General features: G+C 40.9%; 1 protein-coding gene across 4 annotated transcripts in view; it reads left to right on the plus strand.

Annotated features, from left to right (window-relative positions):
- The window catches only part of naaladl2 (N-acetylated alpha-linked acidic dipeptidase like 2), a 663,050-nt gene that overhangs the window by 490,033 nt on the left and 150,502 nt on the right, over nucleotides 1-22,515 (plus strand). For all 4 annotated transcript variants that reach the window (XM_033031269.1, XM_033031267.1, XM_033031271.1 and 1 more), the window contains one exon: nucleotides 11,139-11,335. In XM_033031269.1, coding sequence (XP_032887160.1) covers nucleotides 11,139-11,335 — 197 coding nt within the window. The remainder of the gene's footprint in view (nucleotides 1-11,138; nucleotides 11,336-22,515) is intronic.

Here is a 22,515-nt window from a genome sequence, read left to right on the forward strand (position 1 = left end):
TACTCCAGGTGTGGTCTCACTAGGGCTCTATACAACTGCAGAAGGACCTCTTTGCTCCTATATTTGATTCCACTTGTTATGAAGGCCAACATGCCATTTGTTTTCTTCACTGCCTGCTGTACCTGAGAAGAATGGGTGGCGTTTTGGGTCGAGCCAATTCATAAGGGTCTCGACCCGAAATGTCACCCACATCTTCTCTCCAGAGATGCTGCCAGTCCAGCTGAGTTACAGTACTCCAGCATTTTGTGTCTACGGTTTAAACCAGCATCTGCAGGTCCTTCCTACATTAAAATCTACCTTTCAGGCTACTAACCTTCCACTTCCACTGGAGTCTACCATGATTACAGCACTGAAACAGAGCTTAATTAAATTACTGTCCAACTGCAAAACCATTTCCTTCTGTTACTTTCATGGTTCAATCCCAATGAACATTTGGTCCACTAAATGGGCTAAGACTAAACCTTTTGCAAATAACTACTGATAATAGATAACCATATGCTTTATGTGTGAGCTGCAGATTTATTTGGACAGAAGTCTGTTTAGCAGGTGGCACAGATTTTTTTTTTTAATTCAATTCGCTGTTTTAATCTGATATTTTTTTCTTTGTCATTTTCAATTTATAATCCTAATTAATATTGGTTTTATTTATATTTCCTAATCGCATGTTGGCTGATTCCTAAATGCAACTGAATTTCTAAATAGTTGTGCTTGCTGATCAACAAAATACACTTCTTCGAAAAAATATTTTCATTGCCATTCAAGAAGTTTATATTTATGGTTAATAAAGTTTATGTCCTGCATGATTGAATTTTACACAATAATATTGTGCTGTCATGTGAATTGAACACAGAATATACAATATAGAACAGTACAGCAGAAGACCCACTATGCCTGTGACGAGCATAGTGCCGATTTAATCTCCTCTGCCCTCACATCATCATATGCCTCCATCCCCTGCATATCCATGAACCTATCTCAATGTCACTATTGTATCTGCTTCCACCACCACTCCTGGCAGCTTGTTCCAGGCACCTACCACCCTTTGTGTCACTAAAGATTGTTTTATCCTGGCACCTGCTGATGACTCTGTAGACCTTGAGGGTTTTCAACCACTTCGGAGATGACTTCATGAGGATGTGTTTAAGAAGGAACTGCAGATGCTGGAAAATCGAAGGTAGACAAAAATGCTGGAGAAACTCAGCGGGTGAGGCAGCATCTATGGAGCAAAGGAAATAGGTGACGTTTCGGGTCGAGACCCTTCTTCAGACTGATGTGGGTGTGGGGGGCGGGGCGAAGAAAGGAAGATGCGGAGACAGTGGGCTGTGGGAGAGCTGGGAAGGGAAGGGGAAAGAGGGAGAAAGCAGGGACTACCTGAAATTGGAGAATGGATGGTTCGGCCTGTCCCCTGCCCACTTCTTCCTTCTAGTCTTCTCTCCTTTCTCTTTCATTTCAATCATTACATTACTTCAACCCCTTCAGTTTTCCAGTCAGAGAAAAGGGACTCAAGACAGGTTCCTTCTAGCTTGGGCTTCAGCCCCGTGCACTCATTATTTTCCTTATCTCCTGTACACACGTTGTTAGTGTCCCATTCAGTTCCCTCGAGAAAATGCCCTCAGGGTCCTTGCTCCGATTCTTATCAGGTGCAGCTTAAGCTAGACAAAGGGCTGCTTCTAGGCTGACTAGGCATAGTGCCCTTGGCAATTAATGATCTGTGTGAGAGGTTTTTTGTCTGTGGAAATATTACCTCCTCCTTATCCAGGTTTTATACACCAAAGAGCTAACCTGACCTTGTTCTGTCCTTAGAATAATCAAGCATAAAACTTACAAATACACCATGGGCATGTATAACTCCCCTAACACTAAAGCTGTATATGTATACATGTACAAATTAACTGCTTAAATTTGCACTAAGGACAGAAAAATAGGTAATTTATTTTAGTCTATTTCATGTAGCCAATCATGCCATATGACTACGGTCATTGGCAATGGAACAGCAGATGCTGATTTTTTTTTTTTAAATAGGACACAAAGTGCTGGAGTAACTCAGCAAGGCAGGCAGAACATGGACAGGTGACGTTTTGGGTTGGGAAAAGCTGTACTCATTCTGTTTGTTGTGTGAGGGAAAGGGAAACTGATTTGCCATCAGCTCTCTTGGAATAAATGTATCTGTCCTACCTTAGGCAATGCTATCTGTGATATTTTACAGATACCTCCAGTTCCAGCCTGGGACCAGCCCAGCCATAGCATCTGAGAGGTGCTAAGACTTTAATAACCATTAGCAGAGCGACTCTTGCATAGCAGCACGGCTAAATTTCTGGCGGGTGCATGTGGGAACATTCCAGAGAATGAGTTTGAAAAAGCGCCCTGACCTGAACATTTCCCTCTAAAGTTACCGACTGCTCAAGATTCCAGCATCTGTGTTTTCTTTGTCGCCAACGAGCATAGTGATAGGCTTTTTATAGAGCTTGGATAGATATAGCCTCCAGCTGAAAGGCAACTTTCCCTTAGCACTGGTAGATAAAAATGCTGGAGAAACTCAGCGGGTGAGGCAGCATCTCTGCAGCGAAGGAAATAGGCAACGTTTAGGGTCGAGACCCTTCTTCAGATTGCCCTTCTCTACACATCCTATTTCCCCGTTTACCAGCAGGCTGTCCAGTTCTCCAGGAGTTTGTACTCACTTGGGGTCTGCCTAGGGTTGCCAACTTTCTCACTCCCAAATAAGGGACGAATTCCCGATGGCAATTTGTTGATCGACTCGGCCGTGGCAGGGTGAATGATGAGTTGGCCCGGGTGCTGGACTGCACACAAAGCCCAGATAGCGGGCCAGCTGAGTAGTTTTGGCCTGGGCGGCGGACTTTGCGCGCGACATCGCGCACAAAGTCCGGCGCCCCGACCAACTCATGAACCGATGATCGGCCATGAGAAGGAGGGGTGGTGGTGTCGGCGGTAAGCGAAGGTCCGAAGGTCGGACAGCTGGCCGGGCTGCCGATCGACGGGGCTACGGGCGAGGCGCGGCGGCTGCTGCTGCACTCCATGGGCTGCACTACGTCAGGACGGGTGAGGCGGGGTCGGACGCGGCGCTCCGACCCAACAGTCCCCTTGACCCGAGTAGTAACAGTCGAATACGGGACAAGGGCGGTCCCGTACGGGACAAACCAATTTAGATAGATCGATAGATAGATCCTTTTCGGTTTGAACGAAATTATGTTGCCTGCAGTCATACACAGAATCAATAATAACAAAACATACAATAAACACAAATTAAACCTCCACCACAGTGAGTTCACCAAGCACATCCTCACTGTGATGGAGGCAAAGTCTTAGTCTCCGTCTCTTCCCTCCTTGTTCTCCCTCTGCGCTGAGGCGATCGATCCAGGCCGAAGATGCCGCTCTCCAGTCCAGTGGACCTCCGTGGTGATGTCGCCGCCGCCGAAAGCCGGAACGCCGTCTCCGCCACAGCATCAGCTCCGGGCCGCCGCCCCAGCTCCAGGTCCCGCAGTCTCCGCTCCAGGCCACCGCCCCAGCTCCGGGTCCCGCAGTCTCCGCTCCAGGTCCCGCAGTCTCCGCTCCAGGCCGCCGCCCCAGCTCCAGGTCCCACAGTCTCCGCTCCGGGCCGCCGCCCCAGCTCCGGGCAGCTGCCCCAGCTCCAGGCCGCTGCCCCAGCTCCGGGTCCCGCAGTCTCAGCTCCGAGCCCCGCTGCATCAGCTCCAGGCCGCCGCCGAAAGCCAGAACGCCGCACCAGCAAGTCGAGCCACCGCTGCCTTAGCCCCGAAGACGGCCAGCCCAATATACGGGATGTCCCAGCTAATACCGGACAGTTGTCAATCCTAGGTCTGCCTGATCTAGCGGCCTACGGAATGTAATGCAAGTACAAAGAAGATGTGTGCGCAAATCTTTACACTCACTGGATGGATGACTCAAACGTGTTGCCAGAAATGGTGGTGGAGGCAGATACCATGGTGGCATTTTAAGAGGCTACTAGATCGGCGCACGTATATACAGAGAATGGTGGGATATGGATCGCTTGCAGGCAGTGGAGATTAGTTTATCTAAGCATCATGTTCAGCACAAACATTGTTCAACACCCATGGTAACAAATTGTCATCGGTAGTCATCAAACAACAGGTGCTAATTGATCATATTCCACAACTGTGGCATTGTTACACAAACTTTCTTGGTTCCGATCCCATTATACTTACCCCTGGCAATGAGAATAGCTGAATAGCTGGAAGAGTGTCAGGATTCAAGCACTGAATTGAATTGCACCCATATACAGTAACTAGAGTAGTGCCCAAAAGCAAATCACCAAGATATAGTCGTAGAGAATAGAATGTGTAAGAAGGAACTGCAGATGCTGGTTTAAACCGAAGATAGACACAGAATGCTGGAGTAACTCAGCGGGACAGGTAGCATCTCTGGAGAGAAGGAATGAGTGACGTTTCGGGTCGAGACTCTCGATCCGAAATGTCACCCATTCCTTCTCTTCGGAGATGCTGCCTGTCCCACTGAGTTACTCCAGCATTTTGTGTCTATCTTCATAGAACATAGACATGGAACAGTACAGCAAAAGAACAGACCATGCGGCCTACAATGTCTGTGGCAGACATACTGCCAAGAACAACTTTTATCTGTCTGCAGAGGATTCATATCCTTCCATTCCCAGCATATCCATGTGGCTATCCAAAAATACCATTGTCATATCTGCCTCAACTACCATTCCTGGCACCGTGTTCCAGGCACTCACCACCCTTCAAGATTCCAGCAACTGCATTTCCTTGTGTTTCCAACAAGAATACTGATTTTTTTTAACAGATCTTTGATAGATCTCGCCTCCAGCTGAAAGGTAACTTTCCTCTTGTCCTTCTGGCAAAAAAACTTGCTCCGAGTCATAGTTAGTCAAGCAGTATGGAAACAAACCTCCCCACCCAACTCCCCATGCCAACCAAAATTCCCCATCCAAACACACCCCATTGCCCAGGCCTAGCTCTCTCTAAACCTTAGTTTAGTTTATTATTGTCACAAGTACTGAGGTACAGTGAAAAGCCTTTTGTTGCATGCTCTCCATTCAACGAAAGACTATACATGATTATTATCAATGCTGTGGTGTATGTTTGTGTTAAATTTTTTGATTGTGTATTGTGTGTTCTTTTTTTATTGCACCGCTGCTGGCAAATTCATTTCTCTGCACTTTATGTGCAAGTGACGAATAAAACTTGACTTGACTTGACAATGTACAAATGGCGGATAAAGAGTATAACATTTGGTGCGAGATAGTCAGATTAAAGATAGTTCAAAAGTCTCCAATGGTAGACGGGGGGGGGGGGAGGGGGTGTGCTCAGGACCGCATTTTGGCAGATAAAAGGACCGTTTAGTTGTCCGATAACTGCTGAGAAGAAACAGTGCCTGACACTGGAGGTATGCGTTTCCAAACTTCTGTACCTCTTGCCTTATGGATGAGAGGAGAAAAGGGAGTGGCCCGGGTAAGTATGCCTCGTCAAATCAAGGCAAGGAGAGAATTAGTACATTATAAAATTTAACACAATAGGAGCCTATTCGTTTAAGAAAGAACTGCAGATGCTGGTAAAATCGAAGTTAGACACAAAATGCTGGAGAAACTCAGTGGGTGAGGCAGCACTTATGGAGAGAAGGAATTGGCGACGTTTCGTGCCGAGATTCGTTTGGTTGTTGGAACTTTGAAAACATTATTCATTGCCTAACAAACTTGCAGTTTCCTCAAAAGTATTTTAATTGTCTCTCCAAGTATTTATTCACTCTTCCTGTGACTTGAATCTTTTTTACCACTCAGTGTTCTAACAACCCATGGACAAAACATATTCAGTGTTTCTGTTGCTGCCGCTGAGTTTCTCCAGCATTTTTGTCTACCAGTATTTCTGTTTGTTCTTTTGAGAACGAGGTGTTAATCTCATACTGCTTCATTCATCACCATCTGTTGTTTAAATGCAGTATAGCATCAATCCTGGTTCACAAAATCGTACTCATGATCTTTGCTTTGAACCAAGCCACCGCCAGCAAATGTAACTGAAGTTTAATTGAACATAGAACAGTACAACACAGGAACAGGCCTTCTCTGCCGAACTGATAAACTAATCCTTTCTGCCTGCACATGATCCATAGTCCGGCTTGTAGAAATCTACGATTTTAAATATATCTAGATTTCATTTGGGGGAAAAAAAATTAAACTACGTTAGACAGTTTATTGTTTATATATATAGACTTATATGATGCAATTTGAAACTAGCCATCTTGTTAATTTAGTACTCCTAATTATAATATATTGTCAATACCTGGAGTATCAGCACTGAAGTTTTATGATCTTACTTTGTATTTGACTTTCATTAAAATAAAGTTTGTTTTAAATGTAATTAGTGCACACTAATTTGTAATATAGCATGCATACACATTTGAATAATAGCTATAAAACTAATGACATTATTATACAGTTTAATTTAGACATTGTTAACATTAGTGATTTTCGGTGGCAATGGATTGTTTTAGATGTAATGCTTAAGACGGCACATTTTCTTGAAGATGACTTGATATGCTGCACCAAAGAGAAATTTGAAAGACTTAAAATTGCTGTTGTGAAGGTAATAGGTCTGCAGGGGCCTTGTTTTATTCTTAGTACAGTACATTGCTTGAGCTAATAAAATGTTCGCACTGTCGGGATGAAACTACTTAGCATTCAGCATCATTTGGTGTGTTTTAAATGGGCTGCACAGTTTAGTGTGTTAAGCAGCATGCTAATGAGATTTTTTTAGGATGAAGGTCAAAGCACTGGCAGTAAAACAATAATGCTCTGTATTTTGTGGAAAATTGAGTTGGATTATGCAATGGTGATAAGCTTGATTGTTATTGTCTTGAGCATTATTAGTCACTAAGATAGAAATTTGTCCTCAATCATTTGTGCTAAGTGTGCGTTATAAGAGCAGCTGAAGTCCATGGAGCTGAATTGCAGAAATAATTATAATGTGCAGCTGTATTGATGGAGAATGGACTTCTATGCTCAGTTTCTCTGGATTTATTTGCTTCTTCTGCAGTCCACACGACCTTATGATCTATACGATTAGTTGCATCGAGATGCATCACCACTACCACCCCCTTCCAACCTGATAGAGATATTGATAAACACAAAACACATGTAATATATGTAATATATGAGGGTAGATGAAAATATGTGCATTTAAATAGCACCTTTAATGTCTTGAAGACATGTCAAAGTGAATAATAGCCAATAGATTACCACTCAGAAGCAGTTACAGTTGATAAGCAGAAAAACCATTGATGAGTGCTTTTGTCCAATTACTCTGCTTTACTGGATAATTGTAAATTGATAGCTTGGATCCACAAGTACTGTTATTGCTTGCCGTAGATTACAGCCAGACCAGCAAGCACAATGAATCTAGGAATGACATATTTCCTTGCAAGTAGGAAGAGTAGTTGGCAAGAACACTGAAGGCTTCAGCCGTAAGTGTGGGATGTGTGGGCTTCCATGACAGAATGCCGTGAATTTACAGATGTTCACATTGTTCACAACCTAACATCATTTTAGGATTTAGAACAGTTCACTTCCTAACTGCATTTTCATTTCCAGTTGCCATCAAGAAAGAGTTTATGTTTTAGATAAGTAAATGTCAGACAGCTGTGCAGAAGTATTTTGAAAATCATTATGTTTCAAACTGCTAAAGCAATTTAGATTTTATTTTCTGATGTCTCCAAATGCGTTTTGAATAATTAGGAGATTTTTGCAAGATATTTTACATCACCTTAGATTAACTGTGTATATGTGCTTGGATTTCTGCACTGTCTGCATTTCTGACTGCTCTGCATTTCTGCACTGTCTGCATTTCTGACTGCACTGCATTTCTGACTGCACTTCTGCATTCTGACTGTACTGTCCTGCCATGACAATTGTGTGGAAAGTGGCATCACCAGAGCAGCAAAGCCAGAAGTGAAAAATGACCAAAAAAATAGAATGGAGTCCTTCCAGGAATCAGGGTGGGAGGATGTATAGTCAAGGTAGCTGTGGGTCCCTGAGCTTCTAATGGATGTTGGCTACTAATCCAGCCATTTAGTTGAATGACCATAATGGGCCCGTGACGATCCCTGGACACAGGCTGCCAGTGGGAGAAACAACCTTCCATCATTACCCTCTGCTTCATATCTTCAAACCAATTATGTATCCAATTAACTAGCTCTCCCATGCGATCTAACCTTCCAGGCAAGCCTACCATACAAGACCCTGTCAAAGACATTTCTGAATAGATTCCGTATAGATAATGTCCATTGCCCTGATCTTATCAATCCTCTAGGTTACCACTTCAAAGAAATTCCTAACGGATTTGTGAGCGACAGTTTCCGCATGCTTGACTATCTTTTCAAACAATGAGTTGTGATTGCTGCAGCTCCATGATGATCCTCGGGGAAGTGTCTCAACTCAATAGCTGTTTCACCAGTGACATCCCTGCATTATAATGTCCGAAGTGGGGAAATTGACCGATGATTGCACAATGTTCACTTCCTCTGCTCCTCGTGTGATCAACCTGTGCAGACTGACAGAAAGTAAAGGACAATGTTCCACCGTGGGCTGGTTAATGCCAAATAACATTCAGACCATGCAGTTGCCAGGACATACACGTCTCCAGCAAGAAAAAAGTCTAGTCACCTCCACTTGACATCCACCAGCATTACTCTCGGCATCACCAGCATTCACGCTATCAATATTTTGGGGGTCACTATTGACCAGAGACATAACAGGAACACCCCTTAAATGCTGTGGCTGTAAAAGGGATTGGAGTTGAATATTCTGTTGTGAGTGCTACTCCTTTTGACTTCCCCAAACCTTTTCACTATTCTCCAGTTTGGATTGTAATGGATTGGGCCATTCTTAATGGTCCCCTGATGAATGCAGCAGCAACGTTTTACTTCACAGGTTTGGAACAGGTTTGTGGAGAGTAGCTTACACATCCCATTTTCTTTTAATCTTTTAGTTGTTAAAAATGTATTGAACTAAGTCCAGTATATACTGAGAGACTGAGCAACCACAGCCCATTGGCTGGAGAATTCCACAGATTCACCACCCTCCTTGTGAAGAATTTCACCAAATATCAATCCTGAATAGCTGAGCCTTATTTTGGGACACTGACCCCTTAGTTCCAGTTGACTTGTCCAGAGGAATAATAACCGTGTACAGTACCAGCAATGTCCATAAGAATCCTCTAATATGTTTTTAAAAGATTTCATTCTGCAAGGAAGTATAGGGCCAGTCTCCTTTATCTCTCATTGTATGGCCATCTCTGGAATGAAACTGGTGAATTTTCACTGCAGTCCCTCAATGGCAGGTATATCCTTCCCCAAGAAGGGAGATCAGATCTGTCGACAACATTCCACATGAGGCCGCACCAGGGCTCTACATAATTGTATTCTGTTATTAAACCCCACCGACCATCATCAATCATCACTTGTGTTCCAGAACACTGCAGACCCGTCTGACCCTGGAGTTTAATTACCTTATCCATCACAGAGGTATGATGTAGTTACAAATTTCCATAGCCTGGCATGCCACCTTGGACTTTGAGCAATTTGGACACTGTTGTCATTGAAGAAACAGAACAACTTAAATCCAGAAAGAAACCTTGGGTTAATATACTACCTTAGTGTAATGAAGCGAAGACAACATCCATCCCCTATCAACAGTGCTAAATGTGCTGCAGAGTAGAAGCAGCACTTTCTAATGTGCCTCCATCATTCATATTAATTAAAGTTAATAGAACCGAATTTCAGAGATAGAATACTGCGCAATAATTTAAAAAGATATTTGGACAGGTAGATGGATAGGAACGATGAACGATGAAGAAGGCTGATAGCCACATACAGTTAAAGTAGTACTAAGTACATACTAGCCCAGTATGCCAACTTGGTCAGCATGACCAAGACGGCTGAAGGGCTTGTTTATATGTTGTTTATATGTTGTATATGACTATGACTCGGCCATGTGCAAAGCATATTTGGCACTCACGACTGGGGATGAATTTCATGACAAATGAGATCAGGGTGCTCATTCCACTTTTGATCAAGTGTGGTACTTGCATAATAAAATCATATCCAACACTCTCCGAAGCCAACATGAGCTGCAACAGACATTGCAATCATAGGACTTCTTATATGGTCTTGTGGAATCATGACTGCATGCAGACTGCATAATTCTAACTCTGAGCCATTTAATCAAAATTCTCTTGGATGGTAGCTTGTACCACTGGCTCCTCAGCCATGTACCTTCACTAACTGTTTGAACTTGCGGTTCTTCTCTGATTCTTCAGATTGTAGATATTTAGATGAGGCTATTATCAACCAAAACGTGATCAAAAAGCATTGTCACTGTGTAGATTATGAAATGTAACATTTGAAGATTGACATCAGTGGTAGTTATGCTGTTAGTGAATCAACAACACCGATTTAATTTGGCTGAGTTATACAAGTCTCCTTGTGTGCACTTGCAATCATAAATGTACAATATCTGCCAGTTTTAATAACTGAATGGATTTTCCCCCTCCCTTGAATGAGAGCTTTCACCCCAGTAGTGGTTCCCATAGGCAAATAGCTGGACCACATTGAATGAGCGGAAATACAAGAGGAGCAATTTTTACCCTTAATTTATTTACCCTATCTTGCTTTTCTCTCCAAAATTGGACCACATTGGGCATCGTTTGGACATCAATTCAAAGTGAACATCATTCTAATAGTGTTCTTCTTTAACTTTCCAAATGAATAGAGGGACCATGACAGACATATGGTGTGATTTCCAGGATGTGATACAATAAAAGTCAGTTTTTATCTTTATTCAGGAAATGGCACATGTTTGAATGAACAAGTGAATCAATGAAATGTCTTTTTGCTACAATTAAAGACAAAAGTACAGAGAGAAAACCTGAACTATTGCAGGCAGCAATCTTATTACTTGGAGCTTTATTGCTGTGCATCCATAGACCATTCACTTCTGCAGAAATTAAACATAGATTCATTTGTTAAATACCTAAATTACTGAATGTAGTTCTTGCTTTAATTTCTGTGGCTTCTTTGTGAAAAAGTCCAACGAACAAAATATATATTTTTGTTTCCAGATAAGTATGTTGTTGTTGGTAGTCACCATGGCAACAAGGAAGAACCCTGGACCAGCAGTACTTCCATCATTACAGAGATAATCAAAGCGATAATGTCCCAGGTTCAGAAGAGACATTGGCGGCCAAACCGCAGCATTTTATTCTGTTGCTGGGGAGGAACTACGTTTGGCAACATTGGCTCATACGAGTGGGCAGAGGTACGGGCTGTGATTTACTTCAAAAATGTTTCTGTGAAGAACCTTGTTTGTTAGTTCAAAATATATGCACATAAGTTTTATCTGTGATATGATGGCAGACTTTGAACCATGTTCATTCATATGCGTCTTCACTTTAACAGCGTATCCTTTAAATTCCTTGCACTGCAAGTAAATCTTCTGAATTAACATTTTACATAAAATAACCCAATTGTTGCACACCAACAGCTATTTGTTGAAGAAAATATAATTTGAGATTCTATTAACTTTAAATTGATGCATTTTGATTTTTAATTATTCTGCTGTGTCAAGATGAATAATGTCAAAGCTGAAAAATAGTAATGCTTCAGATACCTGATTTTAGTATAAAACACTCCCAATTTGGGTGCAGCACAACAAATAGATAAATGAATGACCATACACCTTCACAGAAATGTCCTGTTTTGATTTTCTCTACAATATTTTCATGCGTCTTCTGAAGAAAATGGATATTTTATGCTGTCGTTGAGAGCTTGTGATGAAACTTTGGTTCTTATCTAATGCATGCATTCCCATATAACGTGATGAAAACTGCTGTGATTTGGTAAACAACAAAGAGAAGAGGAAGGAGATTTTTAAAAATGGATTAAAGTAAAGGTCTATCTTCGATTTAAACCAGTATCTGCATTTCCTTCCTTGACATTTTAAACAGGTGGTGTTGGGGGGCACACTTGGTAAATGAGGAAAATATGAGCCTGGTATAAGTAGGAAAACACATTCCAACGCAATGTGGACCAAATAATGGAGCATTGGGAAAATTCATAGAGGAGAGTAGGTAAGTCAGGAATTGGAGGAAACTGGTCACTGCAAGGGGAATGGAAGAACGGAGACACTGGATAATAGAAAATGGAAGAATATTGAAACACAACAATGAGGAAGACTATTACATTCTGGGGGAAATACGAACACTAGAGGAAACAAAAATGGGGTCAAAATATGACGAGTTTTTTTTCAATTAGGAATTAATTAGGAATGCGGCCTCCATTTGCTCTGGTATTTTATTTTATTCTTCACATGTTTAAATTATAATGTTTTATTTTTACTTGTCTACTGTATATTGTGTTGTTATCCTTGCGAGCAAAGCACCAAGGGCAAATTCCTTGCATGTATACATACTTGGCTATAAATTTTATTCAATTCAATTCAATTATGCTCAGAGAGAATCATGGAATGATACAGCAAAGTTGTTTATATCACCCTTCACTCCTGCACCAGCTTATTTCTAAAACTGTCCAATTAATTACATTCTACAGCAGTTTTTCCATGCGCCTGTATTTTAATTCCCTCCATGTGTGCATGATGAATTTAAGTGCACACGATCCATTTAGCTCGTTGTGGCCACTATTCTCCAATTCACACGTGCATCGCAAGGCGATCTTCTGCCTGGCATGTGAATGACCCTGCATTCATTCCTTCGTTTTTGCTATTTCACCACATTTTCAATGGCTTATTATTTCTACCTTCCATTTGTGCTTCTACATAACCCCAAGATTGTATTACCTCCAAAACGCCACATTTTCTGACATCAGTGAGAGATAATCATAAAATGCTGGAGTAACTCAGCGGGACAGGCAGCATCTCTGGATAGAAGGAATGGATGCCGTTTCGGGTCGAGACCCTTCTTCAGACTTGGGCTTATATTGGGTAAGAGAAGGAGACATGTCAGTAGTTTATCTGACCCTTGCTTACACCATCTCAAGTGTAATCCTTTGGTAGAAATCAGATTGTGGCTTTGAGGCAGAATGCAATCAGCATGAGGGCAAAGGCACCTCGTGTGCTTGCTCACTAGTGAGTGAGGAAGCACAACTGCTCTTCACCAGTTGACAGCAAATTTCACAATGCATTCCCCTCAGCAACTATGAAGTTACAATAGAACAGATCTGAAGAAGGGTCTCGACCCAAAACTACGCCTATTTCATTCACTCCATAGATGCTGCCTCAACCGCTTAGTTTCTCCAGCATTTTTGTCTACCTTCGATTTTTCCACTATCTGCAGTTCCTTCTCAAACATAGAACAGATCATGTACTTTATTAAATGCAAATGTGTCCTTAATATGTGGCACATGGGAAAGGGGTCCTCATTCTGTTTGTCACACCAGTGATTATGTGTACATCAAAATTGAGTCGCACACATAAAGTGCAAGAATGTACTAAAAATGCAAAGGCATAGTCACCACAAATAAGAGAAAGCTCCATCACATGCCATTTCATCACAAGATGATACAAAAAAGGCATCAAAGAGGGGAGAAAAAAAACTGGTATGAAATATGATTTTAACTTTCAGCCACTGAAGGACGTAAAAACATCAACACCTAACTATAGGGAGCAAAAATGTCCAGCATGTATTCCAAATAATAATAGATAGGGAGACTAAATTTGTGGCTGTGATCTAATTACAGAATCCTGATGAGTTTCATTAAACTCCTTGAGTTCTGCACTTGAGGTTTATGGTGCCTTCTGTTCCTTTGATTGGATTATGGCCATGTAATTACTTTCTGCTGCCTTTTGTTTTTAAATATACAATTTATATTATTGTGTTGTAAATAATGTCTTTCTTTTACTGTTTGAGAGCATCAATTTGCATTAATGACAAGTTGGAAATATTTCATTCGTTAATTCAGATTCAGTGTCAGTGCCACCTTTAATTAACATTACAATGAAGTGCAAGCTGATTATCCTGTTCAGGATGTTGCGTAAATTTGAAAACAAAAATGTATTAGGGTGAGATGAGCAAGTGAGACATGGGATTTGTCGCTGCCTGAAAAATAAGTTAATAGTTGCTTTTGCAGTTTCAATTTTGATCTGCTTTTAAATTAAAGTTGGATGATCAGCCATGATCATATTGAATGGCAGTGCAGGCTCAAAAGGGCCGAATGGCCTACTCCTGCACCTATTTTTTATGTCTATGTCTATGGCTCTTTTGCCATCCTTTGCTGTATCCTGAGATCAAGAGTGGAGATTCACATGAACACACGGTGCAAAAAATTGGAAGGAGCATTGTCTTCCGACATCATATTCATTCATATTTTCTTGCTTTTATGCATATTCTCTCCTCCGATTACCATAAATATGCATGTCTGAAGGGAACGTTGATGGTTTTGAACTAAGAAGTTATATGGAAGGCTTTCAAAGATCAAAGATTGATGATAAAGATTGAAAGAGATGGTGCAAAGGCTTCTTTTTTTAAAGAAATAGTTTTTAATGACTATATTCTTTTCAGCGATGACCCTATTAGATCTTAGCAGTTTAGAAGCCGAGAGACATAGGTTACCTATTTAAATCAAAAATGATTGTACAGCCTCACTTCATTCTTGACAACAAGCCACAGCTGTTGGATTTTAAGGATATATTCCTGCCTGCTGCAAGATTATGTTCATAATGAGTTTTATAACTTTGCAATGGAAATTAAATCCATTCTAGTAAATACCCAGCCGTTGTGTTTTTGGTCAAAACTGTAGTAGTTTCATCGGAAAAAAAGGAGACATGGTCGGTGCAAGCATCTGGGATCAAGTGAATCCCTGGAATGGGGAATACAGAATGTAGGAATATATTTAAGAAGGACATCAAGAGGGCAAAAAGAGGGGCAAGAGATGGCTCTGGCTATCTAATTGTTCTAATGAACCCAAATACATTTTCATGGGTTATTACCAATGCAATCTAACATCTTTTTATCTTAATCTGCTGTACTTTCAGCAGAAAAGTTAAACACATATTTCCAATCCTATAGCATATTAATTGATCCACATCGGCACAAATTTCCCAAGTTATTTTTAACAGTGAACAACTCTCCCAGCCCTGATTGTCACTTTTTTTTGCATTTTGACCTAGTTGAGATGTGGTGTTCTTGTTCTGCAGCAGATATTATGGTGCAGCCTTTGTTAGCTTTCCTTTGGTTTCCTGAAAGTAGACAAAAATGCTGGGGCGAAGGAATAGGTGACGTTCCGGTTCAAGACGTTGGTTTCCTGAATTACTTCAATAGATTATGCCTGTTCCTCACTCTTCAACTCGTGGGATTTGGATTGTGATCCCTATTTATCATTGTAACTTTCCACTACCTTTATTGTTGGTGTGAAAGGGAGCTTCCTTTCCCTTCAATTGGAAAGTTAGACTTGACCAACCTTGAAGTATATTTCTGGTTCATCAGGCTCAGGGCTAGACTGAAGTGTTCCCGGAGGACGAGAAACTGAAGTATATATCTGTGAGAAGTAACTCGGCTGTTTTTACAGCATCCTCTGTTTTTTCACAAACGTTACCATGTCATCTGCATCAAATGTGTGACAATGTTGGGTACAACTTTATCTGAGATGCTCTATGTTCAAACATGCGTGCAAACATGAGTTCCTGAGCAAACTCAGGTTTTATTCGAGACCTCACTTTTTACACACAAGCCTCCATAGATCTACATTTTCAAGTAATACCTTTCTGCGTTCTGCATTCATTATTTCCTCCCAGGTTTGATGAGTGTTATGGACTCATATTTCTCACTCGTAGATTTGGTGAAGCAATCCATTAAAAATCCTGAATTTATCTTTGAATGTTCAAGTACGGACAGAACTTAGTGGGAGCCCCTGCTGATTCTTTGACAATCATATCAACCCTTGCAGCATTGTATCAACTGGAGTATCTCATCATTGGCTCTGCTACAGGCAGATCCTTCAATATATTCACTTGCTCAAATTCTGTGCGGAGGGAGATACACACAGTCCAGTGTGTCTGTACATCTTACTGGCTGGGAGGTAACATTTTCTGAATTGTATATCTGTAACTGTATTTGGGCGTATTGTCCCTTTCATGCTTGCAGAAGTTTCTTCATCACAGTCATTCAAGAAGGTTGTGACCTGTCTCTGCCATGTAGCAGGTATCTGCCTCTCTTGGGTAGTTCATGGAGCACTCAACTCAAGTCCAGTTCTCAAAATGGAGAGTCCTCCTTTACAAATTCAGTGTGGGGTGACACAGCATCTGGTAGAACTCTGCTTTGCATGCACAACTCGTTGGCCGTTTTTGATCCCAATCTCAGCACTCTGCTTGAAGTGTTGGCATTTTCCTGTCATCTGCTGCGAATAGTACTTTGATTTATTGGTTTGTTTTCTGTTGAATGTCCTTCCAACGACACTTAATATCTTTCCTTGTCAGTTATCTCCATGGTTCACATTTCTCATGCAAATCGGAGAGGGATTTCTTAAGTAGTTCACAAATCCTCTGAAACTCAGTTCTATCTGTTGGACTTGGCAGTCGCTTCACTGTGCTCACCTTGACTGGTCTGCTTTGAGCCCTCTCTGGCAATCAGTGATCACATGGCCCGTCCAGTGAAAACCTCATTCGGTTTGACCTTTAGTTGTTACACCATCTTACACCAAAGCTGAAACTCTTGAAATCTGTTCCTTCAGACCCTCGCCTTTCTGTCACGGTCCATTAAAGCCTCTGCTTCACCCTCCACGTCTCCAAAAACAATATAAGCCTCTGCGCACTTTCTGTTGGCAAGTCCCTCAAGAGTCTGATCCAGCCATTGCCGAAACTCTTCAAGTGGGGAGTCTGACCTGGAGGTGCAGCCCAGAGACTGGCAGAAACATGAGCAATCAGTGGAGGGGGTGCAAGGGTGAAGGGAAGGGAGGGGACGGGAAGAAGGGGGTCACAAATGTGAAGGAAGGAACTGCAGATGCTGATTTACACCGAAGATAAACACTAAATGCTGGATTAATTCAGATGGATAGGCAGCATCTCTGGAGAGAAGGAATGGGCGACATTTAGGGTCGAGAAGAAGTCTGAAGAAGGGTCTCGAACCAAAACGTTACACAATCCTTCTCGCCAGAGATGCTACCTGTCCCGCTGAGTTACTCCAGTATTTTGTGTCTGTCTGAGGAGGTCACAAAGCAAAGAAGAGGAAACTAAGAAAAGTGGTTCCGGGACAAAGAAGATTTTGAGTATTAGGGGTTAAAGGGAGTATGGGTGAGGGAATAGGTGGGATGGTAAAGGGGGGCTCTAAGCAAGGGTCCCCATACTATGCACCACATTGAACTACACTGAAGTACATCTATTGATAATAACATGTTTTCTTGCATGTATCTTTAATTTCATTTTTTCTGTTGTTATTGTACGTGGTCTTTGTTAAAGTTACAAAAATTCCTTTGTAAAGTCACATCATGAACGAGCGGCAAGCAACATGTTAATGTAACAGTTAATGCCGCGCTCATATTGAAAGTTTTCAGCCAAGTAGCCATGACTTAGAAGCTAGAGTAGGTCACTGCTCAATAGTACTTTTTCTTCAGCTTTTCAGTTCCAAACGCATCTGCAAGTTCATCTCACACCTTTTTGAGTGCAAGGACTTAAATCTGTTGTACCTCTTCTTTGTAATATTATCAGTGTTATTTGCTTGGCTACCAAGGAATGGCATACTGTGCTCTTCATTTGCAACTAACTACCAAGTATTTCTTCCTGTTCTGTTTTAATTCTGTTTGCTTTTGCCAATAGCATTGTGGTGTGAGGGTGTACATTCTTAGCACTAGCTTGCGACCGAAGAATGGTGCAGCATGTTACCTCTCTGCCCTTTACATGTACGGGAGTAAAGAGTTGGCCTCGTCATTCTCTGTCTACTTATGATCAGCCATGAATGGCGGTGCTGGCTCGAAGGGCCGAATGGCCTACTCCTGCACCTATTGTCTATTGTCTATTGTCTTCCAGATCCTCTCTGCCTGGACTCATTGCTATCACTTTCATCATCTTCTGTTCTCACTCAAACGTGTCATAGCAACTGTGGTCAACTCTCCTGGCATTGTGAACTGAACCTTTGTTCCCTGTCTGAAACACGTTTTGCCACCAGTCGTCTTGTGTCTGCGCTGGAATAAAAAAAGATTGACGTTATTACATTTGGCACATTCCTTACAGAGGTGAACATCTCTCCTTCCACTGTTTGTGTTGTTTGCCCAATATTTCTCAACTCCTGCTGAGTCTCTGTACGTCCACATGGATATAACTATGTTGTCCATCATCAGACTCTTCAACTCCGGCTTTTGACAGCTCTGAGGCGCTGCAATATTTGACACACTTAGCCAGGTCTGTGTCTGCTCTCCTCAAATCTACATTCAGAATTCTGCATGCAATTCTGTCATGGATCAACGAGTTCCTCCGTTCTCTGGATGTACAAATTGCAGCCAATCCCTTCAGTTAAGTCAAGATGATATTAAATCGTAACTTTTTTTCTTCCATTTCGATATGGGTCGTTGCAACTCAGTATTGAAAATAAAATCTCTCAAGTGCAGCTCCTGTGGCAGCTATATCTGGTTTATCTTCTAACACACGTCAATGGCATACCATCTAATGGAAGAACTTACTTACCTGTATGTCTTCTGCGTAGTCTTACAGTGTGGTTACATTGGCCTTGAATCCAATGGCACCCTGCTCCCGCAAATTAACCTAACAAGCTCTCTCAAACTTCACCATGCACGTTCACCTACAGCAATCCACATAGCATTCTTCAGAAGCTGTATTTTGAGTAAAACCCTACTTAAAGTTGATATAAAGTGCTCAAGCCCATCTCTGAGATGGAGACTCGTTCTTTCTTTTAATAAGATATTCTTTGTCACAGTCCACGGGTTCTCAGTGATGCATGTTAACCTACTTACAAGGCTTTAATAGGCTCATCTTCCAATTTAGCAACGTCTGCTGACCTTTGATGCCATCAGTTTCTGTATGACCATAAAATAATATCAGATGATATTACTTCTCTGATATAAAAGTACACGATTCATTAAGGGGTCCAAAACACGTCTGCTTCTTTTGATTCACCTGAAAAACAGAAATTATTCCATATTCCTGTCACCACTGCAAGCCCATTCATGGTTCAGATTAAAATCATCGATTATAGAGAACCCCATTGGCCGCCAGTAGTACCCCACCAATCCCCACCACTGCAAACAGCCTGAAGAAGGGTCCCGACCTGAAACGTCATCTATCCATGTTCTCTAGAGGTGCTGCCTGACCCGTTGAGTTATTCCAGCACTCTGTGAAACGTCATCTATCCATGTTCTTCAGAGATGTTGCCTGACCCGCTGAGTTACTACAGCACTCCGTGAAACGTCACCTATCCATGTTCTCCACAGATGCTACCTGACGTGCAGCACTTTATACCCTTTATTGTATTAAACCAGCATCTGCAGTTCTTTGTATCTCCTGGTATCCCGTAAATATTTGATTTGCTTATTTAAAACAGCACCCACTAGTCATTGGTTAATATCCTATCAATGTTCAATCCTAACAGAAAAGAGCTTGTCAAATATGAAAGTAGACACAAAGAGCTGGAGTAACTCAGCAGGACAGGCAGCATCTCTGGCGAGAAGGAAGGGGTGACGTTTCAGGTCGAGACCCTTCTTCTTTGTGTCAAATATGAAGTTGGCATCAAGTTTGTTCCGATTGGCCAGCAATCAGCCTGTTACTCAGTAAAATTCACTAATTAAAACCTGTGCTTTTTTACTATATATTTGATTTTTTTTCAAGTGATGAGGGGTTTGGCTGGTGTAAATGTAAGAAGATGTTTTAAAGTTGAATTCTGAATAATAAAACATTGGTAAATGATTCTATTTAAAAAATATATATTTTTATTAGAAGCATGTATACAATTAATAGAAAGCAACAATTTAATTACAGATTTCTTACATAGCTTCAGTTTTTTTTAAAGAATAAAGATAAAGGGGGAAAAAGATGAGAGAAAGTAATAGAGAGAGAGAAAAAAGGAGACGCAAAAAGAAACTACCAATAACAAGATTATGGAGATAGATCCAGGAAATGTTGAGTATAACTATCCAATATATCCAATATAACATCCAATCCCAAACTCAGGTTTCAACCCTGATTTTGTGTTAAACCAATTTACTTTTTTTTTTAAATCAATAAATGGAGACCATATTCTAACAAAAAATTCTGGTTTGTCAATTAAGACAAATCTTATTTTTTCCAAATGCAAGGTCTCGGTCATTTCCGTAATCCACATTTTAATTGTGGGGGTTGCTGGTTTTTCCAAAATTTTAGTATTAATTTTTTCGCAGTTATTAGACTGTAATCAAGAAATTGTCTCTGACCTATCGTAAAGTTTGTGGTATGTTCTGATAATCCTAATATTATTAATTTTGGCTCTGGGTCCAGTTGGATATTGATAACTTCAGAAATAATTTTTAAAATGTCCACACAAAAATGGATTTTTATACGTTACCAAGGTATGCGTTAAGTTGGCTTCTTGAAATGGACATCTATCACAGAGTGGGGAAATATTTGGGAAAATCCTATTTAATTTTGCCTTCGAATAATATAGTCTATAGTATTTTGAATTGTATCAAGGAGTGCCTAGCATTTAACGAACAGTGATTTATATATTGTAAGCTTTCATCCCATGTGTCTTTTATTATGAGTTGAGCCAACTCGTCTTCCCATGCTCGTCTATATGATTCTGAAGACGGAACCTCAGTATCTAAGAGGATATTATAAATATAAGATATTAATTTATTTGTATTGGGATGTCTAGTCAAACATTCATCAAGGGTTTCTGGACCCCTAAATCTATAGCCTTGCGTATGTAGTTTTACATAGTCTCTGAGTTGCAGATATTTTTTTAAATTATTATCGTGTAACTCGTATTTCTGCTGTAGTTCCTGAAATGAGAGAAAAATGCCTTTTTGGTAAAGGTCTCCCACCGTTTTAATTCCACGGGTTTTCCATTGAACAAATCCTCTATCTAAAACAGACAGTTTAAAAGAAGGGTTATTTACAATCGGGAGAAAAGGCGATAAATTACCCAATTTTAGAGTGGGTTTTAATTGTTTCCACATACGTATAGCACTATGTATAATCGGATTTCCTCCGTATGTTTTTTTATTCAAATGAATCAGAGCTAGAAGAATCGAGCCTATTTCAAATGGTAAGCAGTCCTCCCTCTCCATCTTTAGCCAGTCTAGCTGTCGATCAATGTCATCCAGCCAGAAGGTAATATTTTTAATATTAACTGCCCAGTAATATAATAGAAAGTTTGGTAAAGCTAATCCTCCATTAACTTTGGACTTGCATACATTCTTTTAATTTATTCTGTGGCTCTTATAGTCCCAGATAAAATTTGTAACAGTTGAATCAATTATTTTGGGAGATATATCGGAATTGATTGGAATAAGTATAATAATTGTGGGAGAAAAATCATCTTTATAGCATTAATTCTACCAACTAAAGAGATGGGAAGTGTTTTCCAATATTGGATATTTCTGTGTAAATTAGTAAAGGAGGAAAATTTGATTTGAATAAAGAAGTATATTTCTTGGTCACATAGATTCCAAGGTATTTAAACTTTTCATAGGCAATTTTAAAAGGATAGTGTTGAAGTATAAGCGGGTTTTGTTCCATTATTGGCATAATTGGTAAATGATTCTAGTTGGACACATGTTTGTTATTAAACATGTTATTAAATGGTGAGCCCATGAATTAGGCTGTCAAATTAAGACACAACGTGCTGGAGTAACTCAGCAAGTCAGGCAGCATCTCTGGAAGACATGGGTAGGTGATGTTTCGGGTCAGGATCCTTCAAGTGATTGTAGTAGGGTTGTGAACATTGGAAAAAAGGTGGGGGCAGGACAAATACTCCGGATGCTTTCAAGAGAGAGCTAGATAGGGCTCTTAAAGATAGCAGAGTCAGGTGATATGGGGAGAAGGCAGGAACGGGGTACTGATTGGGGACGATCAGCCATGATCACATTGAATGGAGGTGCTGGCTCGAAGGGCCGAATGGCCTACTCCTGTACCTATTGTCTATTGTCAAATCCTGGCAAGCATTAGTGGATATAGGTGAGGTGGATTTTGATAGGCAGATGGGTGAACAAAGGCAAGAGATGAAAAAGAGACAAAAGGGCGCAAGTTAAGGAGCAAAGGAGTGAAATGTGAAGCAAGATGGAGGGCTAGAGGTGGAGGGGGAGGGAAAGAAGGGTAAAGAGGGGCAGTGTAATGGGAGATAGGCTGTCAATAGTAGTTGATGAACAATTGTGTATTTTCTGACAGCTGTTAAATTAATAAAATAAAGTGGCCCTACCTTCGTTAGATAACAACGGATGGGCAAAAAGGTCAGGCTTCGCATCCAAACTCATTTAACAGGAATTAACTTTTAAACAGCAATGCAC

This window comes from Amblyraja radiata, chromosome 13 (genome assembly GCF_010909765.2).
Source record: "Amblyraja radiata isolate CabotCenter1 chromosome 13, sAmbRad1.1.pri, whole genome shotgun sequence".
In the NCBI taxonomy this organism is placed as follows: Eukaryota; Metazoa; Chordata; class Chondrichthyes; order Rajiformes; family Rajidae; genus Amblyraja; species Amblyraja radiata.